Genomic DNA, 18,524 nt, shown 5'->3' on the forward strand with positions numbered 1-18,524 from the left:
CTTTTCATATTCATTATAAGCAAATTGAAGTTCTGCGACAAATTTTACCAAAGCAGACGAAACAGAGTATTTAAAGACAGTGTTACCCGGGGCGCAAGGCATCGTGGGATACTTAAAATGGCGGCCTGGAAGAAAAATTATTTTTGTTAGTTTGTGAGTTTTCGTTTTGACGTTGTCTTGAGAGATTTGGGCTTTTAGTTTCTACTTGACGGCGAGCACGATGGCCAGCAAACAGTTGAGAATACTGGCATGCGGTGACGTAGAAGGCAGGTGTGTAGGTTACTCTCCTTACTTTGAATGGTTTGGGGGAGGGGGGCGAACATGCAACTTGCAAGTGGTCAGTGAATATTTATTATGAACGTCCAAAGTCAAATAATGATAAGTTATATTCTAAAGTTCACAAGGTGGTGAATGCTGGATTGTAGTCAGATAGAAATATTATGATATGCTAAGATTTTTAAACTGAAAAGGAAAGAACCTGCCACTCTTTCAGTTTATTTATACAGGACCTTGTTTCCGCTTTCTGCAAATTATATCACATAACGGAGGGTGCTGCAACTTCGGCATACTCCCAACTTCGGCAGGATTTTTAATTGTCTCGTTCTGCAGAAGTGAGCCATCTTTTTTTTCAGCCACGGTGCTGAATAAAATCGTTAAGAACCCAACTTCATGCATAGAGCTGTCGTCTGAATAAAACAGGGATTTGTGTACAATTAACTAATGTTGTGCCACGAAGAAAATGTGGCGATAAAAATGTCTACGTTCGATGCAAGGACATTGTGAAGTGGCAACTCTTACATAAAACATATTCAACCGTCGTCATGCAAACTTACATGTTGTACACATGAGGCATAAAGCAAAACAAACACCAAAAAAACATGGGTCTTGGTTAGTTTATGTCGCGATTTAGCTTGTCTGAAATAACGAAATCAACCGCGGCTTCGAATGCCCTCCCCCTTTTACGTCACGGCCATTCCGTTGACCACGATTCGAATGTGATACCTCGGCAAGGCATCTCTGCTCCCACTGTGCATAAGTCAAGTCGGCTCCAAAACGGCAAACCTTATCAATCTAGCTTGACTAGTATACGTCGGATAAACTTGCATTTGATAAGTTCCCGGTGGCAGGTTTGCACTACGTGGTTCCACACAAGCAAACTCATTGATGTTGCAAACGTGTAACCTAACCCTGCATGTTAATTGAAATTGACAGGCCGCTTTGCTTTAATGTGGGCGGCACAGGTCGGAGATCTCTGAACGCATAAACACGAAGTTCATTGATGTAAATGGTGATTTCTCATTGCTTGCTAAAAAAATCCAGAAATTTTTGAATAGCGAGCTCTAAAAACAATTGATGATCGTGTTTAGAATATGTCATAACTTTGCACTGAATTGACCGGAAAAACAAGGAAGATTTGCCACTTACTTTCTGGTCACATGCGGTGCGGTGCCGAGTGCAAATGTCACGATTTCAGTTTGCGGCGTTACAATGCTTGCTCGGCAGTTTTGGACGTACTTGTGGCACATTTGTGGCATTTGTGCGTTCATGCTATGGGACCATTTGTATGATATGAAGTTTCTACTCTCATTGCCATACCAAAGAACGGATCGTCAACGTTGTCATTGCTTAGAACGCAACAAGCGGCGTAAACAGTCGCTTAGCCACAGCGCGCCCGGCATCGGTGAAGCCTTACGCACGGTCAAAAATTATTTACCAGAGGGAAGTTGAAGTTAGTTGACACGAAATTCTTCCGTCTGTTTACTTGAAATAGTACCGACGAATCAAAGAGATACAAAGATATTTTTATGCCGAAGTTACGGTACCCTAATCAGAATGGAACAATATGGAACGTTTTAATCAAAACAACATATTTCTGGATTTACCGACTGAGATCGATGGCGTAAATCGTGCACGGACGACGAAAAATCAACTCCACAACGGCAAATCCTCAAACACCACCACTCTAATTTATCATTCGTAAAAACGCAACACTTTTCAGACAACCGACACTGGTGCAATACGATGTCGAACTCATAGATTAACGTCCGAAGTTGCAGCACCCTCCGTTACTATAATACAAATAAGAAACTATATTGTTTGCATGACATGAAATGATGCATAGTATATTTCCTGAATTCCAGATACCGCCACGGCATTGTCGTTTTTGTATGGAGTACTGTACTTAGTGCACACTCACACGCATCAAGGACGTTATCTGGTTGATCAATGAATTGCCAATTGCTATTCCAATAAGCTTAGTTGTGCTAAGGAACGCACCCTGAATGTTGCCCATAGGTTCAGCCAGCTGTTCAAACGAGTCTCCTCCATCCAGAAGAAGAGTGGAGACTTCGACATGCTGCTGTGCGTGGGAGACTTCTTTGGGATCACAGCCGGAGCTCGTACGGAGTGGCAGCAGTACCTCGAAGGCAGCCAGAGGGCGCCCATTGCGACCTACGTGCTGGGAGCCAACAAGCCAGAACATCTGGAGTTCTACATGGAGGAGGATGGGGGTGAACTCTGTGAAAACATCACATACTTAGGTACCAGAAGAGGGATTCCATATACCCCATAAGGGCCTTCATTTAGAAGAGTTCCCCTTTACCCAGAAGGTTGTACTAGTATTTAGAGGGAATTCCTTATAGACTTCTTGCTTTCTTACATGCCAGATTGCTAATCTCTAAGCATTAAGCAATGCGGTAGAGTGATGGTGACAATGATGAAGCATCAAGCATATAGCCTGAGTACCATCCTCCGTAGTGACCGCTGGCTCAATGCTTTTCACTTGCTAACCATGGATAGCAAGCGAAAAGTATTGAGCCAGCGGTCACTACGGAGAATGGTACTCAGGCTATCAAGTCTTCTGAAAGTGTATATTTTTGTATGACACATCCACACTGCCCAGAATTTGCTGTAGTAGACTTATTGTCTGACAAATTTGACCAGACCCTTACTGATATAAACATGTACATCTCTCCCTTTTACTATCAGGTAGAAAGGGAATCTTCACGGGTGCCTCTGGACTGCAGATAGTCTACCTAAGTGGTGTGGAAAACGGAGAGGAAGGCTGCTGTTTCTCCAAGACTGACGTAACTGCTCTTTGTGAGTCCCTCATAAACAAGTAGGTAAAAAAAATCTTTTGATTTTGTGAAGTATTCATTGATAGATTGTTGTGGCACGCATGTCTATTGCCAATCCAAAGAGCAAAAGAAAAGTTTTGAGAATTACGTTTATAATATAATGAACTCGAGAATGTTGCCTGTGATTCACATGTGCACAAATATCACATGGTGGGCTTTGAAAAAGATTAGGTTTTTGGCAAGTAGAAAGCTATATCAATTTATTTGTAAAATGTTATGATTTACCTGGTACAAGCTTTGTTGAAAAATAGTTAACAATGGCTTTTGTTGTCTTGGTATGTTTGCAGAAACTTCAAGGGAGTGGACATCCTCTTGACGTCTCCATGGCCGAGAGGAGTCACAAACTTTGGGAACAGTGCAGACGGTGGGGCCGCTCCACAAGGGTTGGTCACAGTTGCAGAACTGGCCAAAATCCTCAGGCCCCGGTACCATTTCAGCGGTCTTGAAGGTGTCTTCTACGAGAGACTTCCCTACAGAAACCACAGAGTGCTTGCAGAAAGCGATAAACATGTCACACGCTTCCTGGCTCTGGCAAAAGTTGGCAACCCAGAGAAGAAGAAGTATCTGTACGCGTTCAACCTGACACCATTGACTAGCATGGACCAGTCCGAACTGGTCAAGCAACCTCACGATGTAACAGAGTGTCCGTACAAGTCAGAACAGGGCAGGCAAGATCAGCCTGCAGAGGAGGAAGAGGATGCAGGGTTGCAGTACCGCTATGACTTGTCAGGGGGAGCACATGGACATGGCAGGAAGCGAGGCCACCAGGGAGACAGAGGACCTGGTGGGGAGAAGAAGTCTCGCCCTCCCCCAAAGCCCACAGGTCCTTGCTGGTTCTGCCTGGCTAGTCCTGAGGTGGAGAAACATCTAGTGGTCAGTGTGGGTGACCACACCTACCTGGCACTGGCCAAGGGGGGACTGGTGGCTGACCACGTGCTCATCCTACCCATTGGTCACTACCAGTCCATGGTTGAAGCCACGGACGAGGTCCACGAGGAGATTGAAAAGTACAAGTCTGCTCTACGTAAGATGTTCCACTCCCAAGGAAAGGAGTGTGTGTTCTTTGAGAGGAACTATAAGACACAACACTTACAGATCCAGGTGAGATGTCTGTTTGATGTACGACAAGGAAAACTAAGCATAAATGCACAGAGAAAGATAACATGGAAACCTTCTTGTGATTATGTAGTGTAGATGGTATGGTGGACTAGAGTATACAGGTATACAGTTTTAGTGTCATGTTCATACCATGTCATCACAACAGCATCTGGATGCCAATTTTATCTACCAATATGTACTGAAAGATGTAAGTAAACTTAATGTTAACTTTCATATTTCACTGACAATAAGGAGTGCTCCTTCTCATATAACGTCTCAATTTCCCCTACCCCACCACCCATCCCCCACCCCCTACACAGGTTGTTCCAGTGCCCTCCGATCTGTCTGAGGATGTAGGTGAAGTGTTTCAGGAACAGAGTCAGATGAAGAACCTGGAGCTGGCCGAACTCCCCAGACACACCGACCTAAAGCAGGTGGTCCCCTCTGGTGCACCCTACTTCTACCTTGAACTTCACTCCGGTGGCAAATTTCTCCACAGGATAAGGAAGTTCTTTCCACTGCAGTTTGGTCGAGAGGTCATGGCTAGCTCCCCCCTCCTGGACATGGCTGGCCGGGCAGACTGGAGAAACTGTAAATCCTCAAAAGAGGAGGAAACAGAAACTGCCAAAACTTTCCGTAAGGCATTCCAGGGTTATGACTTCAACTTGATGTAGGAGAAGTGCCTCAGAGGTAGCTTCCACTCACAGATAGGTTTCTCTCAGATGTAGCTTCCTCTCAGAGGTAGCTTCCTCTCAGAGGTAGCTTCCACTCAGAGGTAGCTTCCACTCACAGATAGGTTTCTCTCAGATGTAGTTTCCTCTCAGAGGTAGCTTCCACTCAGAGGTAGCTACCACTCAGAGGTAGCTTCCACTCACAGATAGGTTTCTCTCAGATGTAGCTTCCTCTCAGAGGTAGCTTCCTCTCAGAGGTAGCTTCCACTCAGAGGTAGCTTCCTCTCAGAGGTAGCTTCCACTCAGAGGTAGCTTCCACTCAGAGATAGGTTTCTCTCAGATGTAGCTTCCTCTCAGAAGTAGCTTCCACTCAGAGGTAGCTTCCACTCAGAGGTAGCTTCCACTCAGAGGTAGCTTCCACTCAGAGGTAGCTACTAGTGCCATTTAGTGTTTCTGTATCAGTTTGTTGAACATGTTATGTAGGTTCCGCTGATGCCACAATGTTTTAGATGGATCCAAAGTCATACCACTGTAAATAGAAAGCTACACAGCTTGATGAAAAACATGTGAACTTTTTATTTTCTACTGAAGGGCACCTTTTATTTTGATGGTGAATCATTGTACTAGTTTAATATCTGTTTGACCTGATTTTATGTAGTATCTAAGTATTAGTGTTACAAAGACCCCAACAACTCAATACAAGGCTTTTTCATCGTCTTTAGCACTGTTTTGTAGGTAAAAACTGTTCTCGCCTTTGTTTTATTCTTTAATTTCTTTTCACAGAGTATGCAATGAAACAGTAGTTGCTTTGTATAATGTACATTAAATGAAAGATGTCGATGAACATGTTTTTAATTTTAATAAAGTTGAGATACTCTTTTAATCATCATTGTTGGTTGTAATTGGATTGGAGTCATTTTGGTACATAAGGATTCTATTCAACGCCACAGTATGTGTACTCTTTCGCTTCTTTCGCATAACCGGCAAACCGGCATAACACACCAGCTTTGTACTGTATTTATAAGCTGTGTAAGACCATACTATAATGTTTAATCCATGCCCTACTCTTTACCATAAGTGTGGTGGGATTTTTATTGTGCTCAAGGTGTGGCTCTCCTCAAACACAGGACTTCTGGCTTTACCCATCCTTTTCACCTGAATGGAGTGATGTTTTTCAACAGGAACATTCCACGTGTGACAAAGGGCCATCCTTTGATGTGTTTACTAATGTCTGTAGATGGTGTTCAGCACCAGGGACAGTCATCTTTACCTGTGTGTGGATGGTGCTCAGCACTAGTAGCTAGGGATAGGTGTGTTTGCTTATTTGTGTGGATGGTTTTCAGCACCAGAACAGTCATGCTTACCCGTGGGTGGATGGTATTAAGCACTAAGGACAGTCATGTTTACCTGTATGTCGGTGTTCAGAACCAAGGACAGGAGTGTTTGCTTATGTGTGGATGGTGTTAAGCACTAGGGATAGGTGTGTTTACCTTTGTGTGGGTGGTGTATACAGCTCAAAGGACAGGTATGTGTTAATGGATGGATGAATGAATGGATATACAGTATAAAGAAATAGACCTATGCTTGATGCTTAACATCATCCACATATGTACAGGCAAATATGTCCACACAAGTACACAAGCTAGCAGCCTCATTCAGTAATCCAGTTTTGTATCGTCTGTTCTGAACATGATATTGTCGGGTAGAAGATAGATTTCTGGGCCCAGGGAGAAGCTGAATGTCGGCGTAACAACACACATTTAATAGATTACGTATGCTATAGACTAATAGATCAGGATCAGAGTAAAGTTCTAAGTACAGCCAGCGTAAAGCCGGCTTCACAAATCAAGTGAACGCTGGTCGAATTTGTAGATCGGCTGTACTAGGCCAAGAAGAGGAGTGGCCCCGGCTGATTTTTGACGTGTTTTTAGACGTTTTTGCCGGGCTGTCTACTTTGTCATTTTTGTTTTTTTGTCTCTGTGGTTTATATAGAGAGAGATACACATGACAATGTAGACAGCCCAACAAAAACGCCTAAAAACACGACAAAAAACAGCCGGAACCACTCCTCTACTTGGAGAGAAGATCGGCTGGACCTCGCCGAATTTCAGAATCGCTCGATCGTCGACCGTATTTTCTGGCCTTTTGCCGTCAAGAAGGACTCTAACTCTCTCACCAACCCTTATTTTAACGCAACCCTATATGGTCTAACCCTAAGCTAGCCGCGGCGACTGTTGAAGGGCTTCTTTGATTTGCGTGCAGTAAGCAAAAGAAGCCCCCCAACAGAAAAGATACCAGTAAAGGAAAGCGTAAAGCGTTTTTTGGGTCAGGCATGTCAGACAGGGTAGTTTTGGAGGGTTCAGTTGTCAATTACACTGGTCTCTGGCCATGCCCGATTTTCCACTGCTTCTAGGATCACCTCCCCCAGGGGCAGGGCAGTGCAGGCGTAACTTGCGCTCGGGACGAGCGCATGTAGCGGGTTTAACCATAACTCGAGTCGTCCTGGACCTAGTGCCGAATCATCCCGATCGGCTAATAAGGGCCGAACTGTCCAGGTGCCGAAACGTCCTGATACCTGACCAAAACGGTAGATATGGATTACACGTAGCTCGTGCTTTGACGTATTTCTTATTTGCTCTTTCGGGAATATTCTTGACATTGAATTTGAATACCCTAAAATTCCAGATACATGCAAACCAATGTGTTGCAAATGTTGTATAACCTGTAAACGACGAACCGAGTGTAATAGGATCTAATAAAACTGATGAAAAAGCCAGAGGCGAGTCTGGCTTTTTCATTTCTAGGTAAAGATAGCCGAAAGTACAAGAGAAGGGGACTGTGCTCATTGGATGAAGAAGCGGTGCGGTTTTGTTTTAAACAGCCTTCAGTACAGCTACTAGATTATCGTCTATAACTGCTTTATGATTGTTGCAAGGTTACTTTGGCTAAAATGTTGTCAGGAGTATGCGTCTGAAGTATTAAGTCCACACATAAGCGAACACACCTTTCCCTCCCTATTGAGGAACAGCATCCACTCACATAATGAAACACAACTGTCCAAGGTGCTGAAAACCATCCACACACGTAAGCAAACACACCTGTCCCTTGTGCTGAAAACCATCCACACACATACAGGCAAACCCCTGGCTACTAGTGTCGACCACCATGATCCACACACATAAGCGAACACACCTGTCCCTAGTTCTGAACAGTATCTACACACAGCTCTTTATACTTTGTTCAAGACAAAAGACGCAACACAGCGCAGGATTGATCATATACAGTTTTATCCTTATAAATCTAAAATATCACTGCTACTCTTCCACATATGAGACATCAACCGATGGATATGGCCCCTTTTGATTTTGTTTGATTGCTACACAGGACAACTGGTCTTTTCAGTCGTTATTGTATCTAACTTCATATTTGGCTGAACATGCCATAATTAGTATGGCATGTATACAGTGCAACTGGAGTTATCAATATTGTAAAATGGAAGCGCAGTGATTACTAACATATTGTGCATTTAATCTACAACCGGGTGTAAAAACTCATACAATGTACTCCAAATATTTACTCTTCACTCTGGGAAGACACATATCATTCTGTTCTAAAATCATCATTTGGTCTTATGTTCAAGTTCCATCAAGCAGATGTTGGAAATACAAAATCTACACATTCTGTAAAAGCATCATAAATGGCCTATGATGTATAAAAATCTGTTTTATACCCCAAGCTCCCTTTTTCAGCACATCATCTAGTGCAGGTTCTCATCATTATTTTGGCGTCTGTGTGGCACAGTGGCAGAGCATCCGGCTATGAACCAATAAGACCCAGGTTCAATCCCCAGTGGGATACCCAGACATGTCCGGACATGCACCCAGACGTTGTGCCCTTGGGAAAGGCACTTAACACGTATTTCCCATATCCTAAGCCCAGCAATAGGGTTTGGGTTGGCGTTAGGAAGGGCATCCAGCCGTAAAAACTCTTGCTACAAAAAAGACTTGCACTTGATGAAGAGTTCTGGGGCTCCCCCATCCATGTGTAAGCACGTCTAACCCCCAGATGATGGGGAACAAAAGACGTAAAACTGGATAGAGAGAGAGAGAGAGAGAGATTTTATTGATGTTGAAACTTTATCCCTAGAAAATATAACAGGACTTCTTGGAAAGCAGGATATGAGAGGATCACAGAATTCATTGTTATCTTTCCAAAGTCACTCATTGAAGAATAATCTAATACTAGTAATCAGAATTTATTGACTAAGCAGACATTCTAACATTAGTACAAACCCAAATATTTCACATAAAAGATTATCTTTCTTTGGGCCTAACAAATAACCAAGCTATTAATCATCAAGGTTTTGTCTTCAGATGTAACAAAAGTACATCTGATGTATGTCTTGATGAAATTGTGTGACAAAGCTACATTTAACATCACCAAAATGGCAGATTGCATAGTGGTTTATCAGGATATATGCTTGCCACTTTGGTATTACAAGCTGCAGGCCTGGTTGTTGTAGCCTGGAGTCCAGCCTTGTTAGCTTTGGTCAACTCCCAATGTCATTGGGAGTGGACTAATGCTACCAAGGCTAGACTGCAGGGTAAGGTTGGTAAGAATGACATCCTCAGGGCCTGCAACACTACATGGTATTTGATCAGCATCTTGCTCAGCACTTGAAGGCCAAGGTCACACCATCTGCTACTGTGAGCATGCTGATGTTGACACGGGGGTCCTTGTGTATCTTCTTGTTCAGACAAACGATGGCTGCTGTATTGGCATCCCATGTGTTTTCAGCTTGCAACACTTTGCCACCGAACAAGACCTGGAAAAATAGAAAGAAGGGAAACCTTGTGACATTCTGAGTGCCTAACGATACCAGACACGGCTGCATGAAATCTCTTTAAAAATTGATCTGTCATCATTCCCCAACCGAAGTCAGGTACTGATTTTTACACCTAGGGGAAGTGAGGAAAGTTGTGCAAAAGTGTGTTTCCCAAGAGCACAACATTGGTGGCATGTCAGAGGATTCGAACGCAGGACCTCTGGGTTCTGGGCCAAACACCCTAACTGCTACGCCGACACAACACCTTTCATACAGCTGTATAAAATCTTCTAAAAGTAATTTGTCATGACTTAGGCCATGTTGATTTGATTATATGAATGACATCCTCTCGGGACCCCAAAACTGATGCGAGATTGCAAATCAAGAAGTTTCCTTCATCATGAAATCTACATGGTCAAGAAGGATGAAAAAAACTGAACACACAGAGTATGGTTTACCGAAATATAGATTTTTCATTTTTGTTCTTTCAAAACTTTTTTGGAATTGACTTTGGCATTCTACGATATTAGTATCAGTTTCCTGAAGTACTTTTTGCACTTTAAATCATGTATTTTCTTATTTTGCAGCTGCTTTTTACGATTTACAGTATGGCCGAAAACTTTATTTTTGTTCGAAATGGAAATTGATGCACACGCGGATGTCATCCATATAATCAAAACAACATGGCCTCACTGACATACAGGATGGATCTAGATATATTGCATCTTGTCGCATCCATTCTTAAATCATTAAATGTCTGTAATCATGAGACTTTCTAGTTACTCCAAACATGGGTTACTATTTTCAAGGAGATTTATTCATCTTTACTGACAGGACAGCTTGACTTCAAGTTCCTCTAATTTCAAAGACGGTGACCTTTTAACCTTTAGCACACTGAAGCGGCCATTTGGCACCCCATTCTCTATTGGTTACAGAATAAGGCAGCAGGGAGAAGGTCAATGTGTGCCCTTAATGTAAGACCTTTCCAGAAAATAAGAGTCAAAAGATTGGAATAAAAGGGCGGTCAAACTTACGTTGTCCACAGCGATCAGACCGCCAGGACGCAGCAGTACCAGTGACTTCTCATAGTAGGTATCATAGCTCGATTTGTCTGCATCGATGAACACAAAGTCATACGTCCCTGCCTCTCCAGCATCAATTAGATCATCTGTATGTTTAACACAACATGGATTTTATTTAAAGGCAGCTATAACAATATACAGCCATGATGGTCATATAATACTATATGCAGTTTACCACAATGGCCCCTGATTGTTAGTTACAACCTGGGTGCTTGGTAGGCAAGGATGTAAGGTCCCATGTTCGAGGAGGTGCCTGGAGCACATTGAAGGGGAAGGGCTATAGCAACCCCTCCTTGTAAAAAATTGCCCCTGCTACTTAAACAGCAAGGAAAATTGCTGACCCATGTGCCACTAGGCACTACAAGGTTCAACAACAACATGTACACACACTAACAAAAAGTCCTGAACTTTCTTCATGTGTTGGAAATATTGAATCTTATATGAAAAATTAGTGTGATTTGTAACTTGCACATTCCCTGCCCTGTGTGTCGGTGACCTACCAAGTGTCTTGTCAGCAGGCTGTATTCTGACATCTATCTTGTGGTCCACTCCTGCCTGGGGAAATACAACATTTCATTTTCAGCACCATGTCTACCACTGTCTGTCCTCAAGGGGAGGGGAGACATGTCAACTTGACATTTCTCATGACTCTGTTGACACTTATCAGAGGAGGGGAGACATATAAACTTGACACTTCTCATGACTCTGTTGACACTTATCAGAGGAGGGAGACATGTCAACTTGACACTTCTCATGACTCTGTTGACACTTATCACAGGAGGGAGACATGTAAACTTGACACTTCTTATGACTCTGTTGACACTTATCAGTGGAGGGGAGACATGTAAATTTGACACTTCTCATGACTCTGTTGACACTTATCAGAGGAGGGGAGACATGTAAACTTGACACTTCTCATGACTGTTGACACTTATCAGTGGAGGGGAGACATGTAAACTTGACACTTCTCATGACTCTGTTGACACTTATTAGTGGAGGGGAGACATGTTAACCTGACACTTCTCATGACTCTGTTGACACTTATCAGAGGAGGGGAGACATATAAACTTGACACCTTTCATGACTCTGTTGACACTTATCAGTGGAGAAAAGACATGTAAACTTGACACTTTTCATAACCGTTGACACTTATCAGTGGAGGGGAGATATGTAAACTTGACACTTTTCATGACTCTGAAAAGCTTATTTGTATTATCAGCCAATCTTTTTTTCAAACTTTACAAAGTTTTGGAGTAAGGTTAACATAATGCCTGACAGAGTCCATAAGAACACAATCATGTTTGAATTGACGATTGAACTAAGAACCTCTTTCCAAAACGGCCTGCCCAAGTTGACGTTGGTGTCCTCGACGTCACAGGCGATGAGTTTCCCGTCCTGAGGTAGAGCCAGAGCCATGGCCAGGCTGTTATAACCTGTGAACACTCCTGGAGGGATGAACACAAACAACATTGTGCAATTAATATACCACCGTGTGGACTGGTCCAATTAACCAAGAGAAGGATAGTTTCTTTGGCTCAGTCTCCTGTAGACATTAAGAGGCCACGGGTGTTTCATTGGACTTGCAACTGAAAGTATCTTTTTGATGAATGGTAATCATTGTATATTGTTTTTTTCCCTCAATGTCCTGGCTTGCCAACATGGCGCAGTCCAGTGAGATATGATTTATAGTACAAGTACATGTGTCCGACAAAACTACATGCAGCAGCACAAAAAATCAAACTCAACAGTAATAATCATATGATAGCTATAATATAGTTACATATGCTTGATATTGTATGAGAGAAAATCGTGACAGCACTCCTAAATGTCCCAAATTTCCATTCAAAGATCTGCTTGGAGATTACTGTAAATGCAGAAATGTTCGCGGTTGTTTTATGTCCGCAGTTTTCACGGCGACCGTTTCACCACAAACATAAAACCACCACAAACATTGTTGTCCAATACTGAATGTGACTACAGCGCTGCCCGCAAACTTAAAAACACCGCGAACACTCAATTTTTAGTGCGAAATAAAAACCATGCGAACTTAAGTGCATTTACAGTACAAGTATCTCCCAATGGCTGAAGAACTACCGTGGCACAGCAAGTCTTGTAACGTTACATATTAATATTAAACCTATGTTAGAACCAACATATCACCAACATACCGATTTCAATAGCTCTCCGCGCCCCAATGGCTCGAGCAATATTAGCCAGCAACTGGCATTCTTCTGGGGCAGCTATCATCTTACAACGTGGCACCTTTAATGTCATCTACACAAGGTAGAAAGTGAAATAAAAAATTAACTTTCAGACATGAATCATTAATTACATATTAACAATTTTCAATAACAGGAGAAGGGGGTATATGCGACATAAATTCTAATCATTTAAAAACAACAAATGATGAAGGGAAGTTCTTGCACTTTGTATTGATCACTAAGCAGTCTTAATTCCTTGATGTATAATCTTAAAAAAATGGAGTGTCATAGTGAAGGGTAATCAATAAGCTTTCCAATGGTATATAATATAATACAATGCATTTCTTGACAAAATTTACGTGACAATGGAGACACGAACGACTGAAATTAATTTTCAGAACTTTTTACAGTGTATCATACCTGCCGAAGTTTGGTAAGACAGGGGTGTTCTCGGAGTGAGTGGTTCAGCGCGTACTGTACCAGGGGGCTACCTTTGCCACCAAAGTCACTTTTAAAGGACTGTGGCAACAATTCTGATCGCCCAGCTCTTCTTCCTACAGGCAGCAAAATAAAATGATGATGACAACAGGAGAAGGGTAACGTTATATATGTATATCTAGATATGTATATCAAGATCATTAAAAAAAACAGAGCTTTCAATAAGTTGGAACAAAAACGGGAACGCAAATGCCATCAAACACAGTAGCCAAATTAATGACAAAAACACTACATACATGACGTACATATCGACATGTACAAATGTAATTTATGATAGGGGATGATAATAGGTGAAGAGAATTGAGTGAGTGTGTGTCTGAGTGGTAAATGGTGGGGAATTTCATGCTTGTTACATGTGAATTAGGTAAAAGTGAGCATGTTACCAAGCATAGGTTATGTAAATTTTGATGTAATTTGCATAATTCTGCCTTAGGAAAAGACTTTCACAGTTTGACTAAATCACTCTTCTAGCAGCCGTTCCACTGGTCAGGCCCCTAGAAGAATGATGGACAACAAGGCATAGGGACATTCTCATCCAAACGATTTATGTAAAGGGCAGCAGGATATTGAGCAGGGGAGCCCAGCTCCATTTTTCCTTGCCCCTTCGTACGCACCGGCTTTCCCCAAACTAAATATCACAGCCTCCCTAACATGGTCCTATCATCGTCAGACTGAGCACTGTCTGCTCTGTTACCATGGTGTTTAGAGACTGTGATACTGTAAATCCATTTAATATTGCGGTTGGTAATTAATAGCGGTTTGGGGAAAAGTGAGTAGTTCACTTCATTGCATTATAACAGTGGCAGTGGGAACAAACATAATTTTCACAAATCTTCATACATGATCAAACATTTGCGATGATGAAATCTTAGTGGTAGTGACCATTAAAATAGCTAAAATCATGTTTCCATTGACAAATAAAAAATTACAGTAACTGGTTCTGGGAATCCTGAGCTCCTATTGGTTCTTCTCATTTTCTAAAACAATGTCCAGGACCAGTGGCTTAAACCTTCCTTCTCTGACTGCTGCCTAACTCAGTAACCAATAGAAAATGGGGTGCCAAATGCGATACTTGAGTGTGCTAAAGGTTAGAGGTGAACGACCTCAAGCTCTCTGGGCAGGGGGCACAGTGAGAGATTGTGCAACACTCAGGTCAAACAATGCAGAACAAGTTTTACCACTTAGGTTAGTTAATAGAGAAATCCCTTAAATCTTGTCCTGTTTTGTTTTGTTTTATTTTTCCTATTGTCCAGGGCATATGATAATTGCTCCTTTGATACAATTATTGTCCCCCTCCCCAAGCGGGACTGGACTCGCAGCTCTTTCCACCAACCTTTTTACTGTCTATCTATTCAAGCCCATGCTGCAAACTACTATCAACCTGGGGTTACGTAATAATAAGTGTGGAAATCTGGGGCAATCTAGTGACACAGAGGTTGAGAGTAGACTAACCAAGGACATATAATGTCCTTGGACTAACCAACTGGCACACTGTGAGACGATCCCAAGCCATGGTTGATAAACGTATTACGTTAAGTAACCTAAGATTAATACGCTTTACCTGCCAGGTATCCAAGCACGGCCGCCCCTGTGGCCACACCGGCTAACACCAGACTTTTGACGTTCAAAACACCGTCCATTCTTCCGCTCGACAGTAAAGCGAGTCACTATTTAGCTGTTTATAACGTTAGTAGATAGCTTCTAACGTTAGTCAACCACAAGAAGAGGTTCACACTAGCCTATGATCGATGTGGCACTACAAGGGTCATGTGATTACGAGTGGTCATCGGTCAAGACGTTAATATATAACTTGGAGCAGCAGCGAGGTGACCTTCTGGGCGTTGACCTATCTAACGTGACGTCATGTGACATATGACCCTCCATGTGCGCGCTGACCATCCTCACATGATGGACGTCATGTATTCTCTCCAAGCAGAGGCTTCGATCGAGAGGGGTAGTTAAACTAGTTTTGTCCGGGATTTCTAACGTCCCTCTCCTCTCTCGGAAAGGAATGTACAATGTTTATGGGCGGGGGGGGGGGGGGGGGTCAAGTGAGGTCAGGTCGATGGTGTATATTTGAGCATGTTTTTCGATAGTCTGCCCATGAGAGATCGTGGGACTCAGAAATTTGAATGTTTATGTGAGGATTGTTTTCAGCACTAGGGATACACATGTAGGTGTGTTGTCCCGTGTGTGGATGGTATTCAGCACTAGGGATATTAAATTGTGTTTGCATTTGTGTGGATGGTGTATGTGTACACGCATATATAAGAAATTTTACCTGTCCTTGGTGCTGAACATCATCCACTTACAGGCACATACATCTGTCTATTGTGGTGTACAACATCCACACATAAGCAAACACGCCCTGGGTTAGCCGTGGTGACTACAGAAAGGGCGTTTTTGCTTGTTAGTTCTATAACTAGTAAGCAAAAACGCCATTTCTGTAGTCCCCACGGCTACGAAAGGGCTAGTATATAACTAACAAACAAAAACGCCATTTCTGTAGTCCCCACGGCTACGAAAGGGCTAGTATATAACAACAAGCAAAAACGCCCTTTCTGTAGTCCCCACGGCTACGAAAGGGCTAGTATATAACAACAAACAAAAACGCCCTTTCTGTAGTCCCCACGGCTACGAAAGGGCTAGTATATAACTAACAAGCAAAAACGCAATTTCTGTAGTCGCCACGGCTAGCCCTGGGTCTGTGCACCTCAGTATTTGCAGAAATTGTACAAAATACTTGGCCTTAGGGTTTAGTTTTTTTCCTACGACTGTTCTTTAGCCCGCAAGAGTGGCTACTACATTTGGTAATACATGCTATAGAGCAATCGCATCAGAATCAGAGTAAAGTTCTACATGTGACCACCGTGATGTATCGTCTTCACGGTTCAAAAGAGACGCCTTGCGACTTAGTGAAATATTGCAATATGAACGTTATCGACTCGCTTCCCTTACTACTAACGGGGGATGCCCTAATATCGCACGGTTTTTTACGGGCTCGAACTCACGGCGCTCATCACTGGTAGCCATAGAGTGGTCAGGTTTTGATGAATGAATTTTGAACACATTCATCTAAAGAACATACTTGGATAAGAAATGTATTCAGACTGTTCATGAGCCCTTCACGCTCCGAGTTACAAGCGGCGAACGCTGTGAGACGTTTTCGCGAATGTACGTTCTGATCTAGTGCTACGCTTGATAGTGTGCCTAACTTGGCACGCTTTTATAATATTGCTCTCTTCGGAAGTTGGTGATGGAGTTAAGGAAATGTAAACGAGGCTTGCAGTCTACTATATTCTAGTTTTCTTTTGACCGGAAAGTTTTGACTGTGTGCACTTCTCACGTCATGTGAGAAGGGCTTTATCTAGCGAATCCCAGCTCATGTTTTCACGGGAAAACAGGACGTGCGTGGCCCTACGTACGTACTGCATGCGGCCCGACTGACAAAATAATTTCGAAAAAACGACACCGCTTATATCAACAATATTCCGTCTACTTATTGCCCAATGTCTTCGCCATCTCTGTATTCAGTTTTCTTTTCATAGACGGTACCAATCACATGTTAGAGCGTAACAAATCTCTGAACCTCGCTGTGCGTTAAATCGCGGCGAGGAAAAAAGGCGGGAAAACAACATCGCCAGACGATACCGATGTTTACGTTGTTTTTCTTTGGTCAGTTTTCTACTCAACAAACACTTAAAGACCCAAATTTTTAGTGTTTTATGAAGTTATATTTCTTACGTGAATGATGGTTGTGTATCAGCTTGGCACAGGTCGTATATTTAGGCGCCGGGACGTCTTGCTACGCAGTGACCCTCTACTCAGTCTGCTCAGCGCTACCAGCATTATTGTCAAAATACTATTTTTCGACAAAACAAGAAATGAATATGTACAAATATGTTTTGAATGCAAATGACAGCCATGTGCATGAACTTCATTTATTTACCTTCCTTATCAGCATAGTCAGTGGTCACCAACACAGCGTACTTATGCAAAATAAGGTCAGTAAAAAATTCGTGCGATGTTATGGCGCGTGTAATGTTATGGCGCCCCCGTTAGTATAAAGACGCACCGCCATACACCTTCAGAGACGCCTTGGCCACTACTTTCCTCTTTGAATAATCAATCAATGATTCAATATGCATACATACATACATACTGGCGCTAATGCCTACACAAACTAGACACTACAACGACCCTCCCACTTTTAGGTGCAAAAAGATTGATTCCTGTAAAATATATTGCGGCTTACGTAGATCGGCAGTTGATTATACCTTGTTGGATAATCAGGACATACTATTACTACGCAAACTAGCGTGACCCTAGAAAGGTCACAGTTTAAACTCCTGATTACCCACCTAAACACTATGGAGCATAACCGACTGTCGAGCTAAAACGCAGCTGTCCGGTAATTGAGATTCAGCATTCCAGCATTAACACGCTCCTGTGAAATCTTAGTGCTAAACATTGTAGGACGGTACCGACCCTTGGGAAGCGGACATGAGCTGAAACCTAATGGATACTAGGTTGCAAGAGACCCCAGTTGATTATGAATATTTTGAATATGGGTTGACTTTCTCAACGCACATGTCTCTTGTGCTGAAAGCCATACACACACATTAGCAGGTATAGGGGAATGATACGTTTGCCTATGTGTGGATGTTGTACAGCACAAGAGACAGGTGTATTTGCCTGTGTGCGTGGTGTTCAGAGCCAGGGACATGCATGTTGAATGTTTGCTATACATGTATATATGTGGATATCATTCAGCACTAGGGATAGGTGTGCTTGCCTGTGAATGTGTGGATGGTGTTCAGCAAGTAAGTTTGCTTATCTGTGGAAGCGCAAGAAAACATACCTGCCCCTGGTTCTGTAAACCATCCACACAGATAAGCAAAGAAAACTGTCCCTGGTGCTGAATACCATCCACACATGCACAGGCAAGCACTCCTATCCCTGGTGCTAAATAATATCAACACAGGTAAGTTTCCTTTAGCCTGGAGTACAGC

At 42.6% G+C, this 18,524-nt stretch overlaps 2 protein-coding genes across 2 annotated transcripts; one reads left to right on the forward strand and one right to left on the reverse strand.

The window, feature by feature from the left end:
- The first annotated feature begins 71 nt into the window (after window positions 1-71).
- On the forward strand, window positions 72-5,789 carry LOC136428440 (CWF19-like protein 1). Its single transcript, XM_066417936.1, has 5 exons — window positions 72-270; window positions 2,296-2,540; window positions 2,989-3,118; window positions 3,425-4,238; window positions 4,556-5,789. Exons 1-5 carry the CDS (start codon window positions 221-223, stop codon window positions 4,907-4,909), a joined length of 1,593 nt encoding a protein of 530 aa, XP_066274033.1. The 5' UTR covers window positions 72-220; the 3' UTR covers window positions 4,910-5,789.
- A 2,387-nt stretch (window positions 5,790-8,176) lies between these two features.
- On the reverse strand, window positions 8,177-15,432 carry LOC136428448 (O-methyltransferase MdmC-like). The gene is made up of 7 exons (XM_066417946.1): window positions 15,074-15,432; window positions 13,435-13,568; window positions 12,982-13,087; window positions 12,140-12,258; window positions 11,314-11,368; window positions 10,766-10,899; window positions 8,177-9,731 (listed from the first exon to the last, which is right to left on the reverse strand). The coding sequence occupies exons 1-7, from the start codon at window positions 15,150-15,152 to the stop codon at window positions 9,576-9,578; spliced, it is 783 nt and encodes a 260-aa protein (XP_066274043.1). The 5' UTR covers window positions 15,153-15,432; the 3' UTR covers window positions 8,177-9,575.
- Between the last annotated feature and the right edge of the window lie 3,092 nt (window positions 15,433-18,524).

The sequence above is a fragment of the Branchiostoma lanceolatum genome, chromosome 2 (assembly GCF_035083965.1).
Source record: "Branchiostoma lanceolatum isolate klBraLanc5 chromosome 2, klBraLanc5.hap2, whole genome shotgun sequence".
NCBI classification, from domain to species: domain Eukaryota; kingdom Metazoa; phylum Chordata; class Leptocardii; order Amphioxiformes; family Branchiostomatidae; genus Branchiostoma; species Branchiostoma lanceolatum.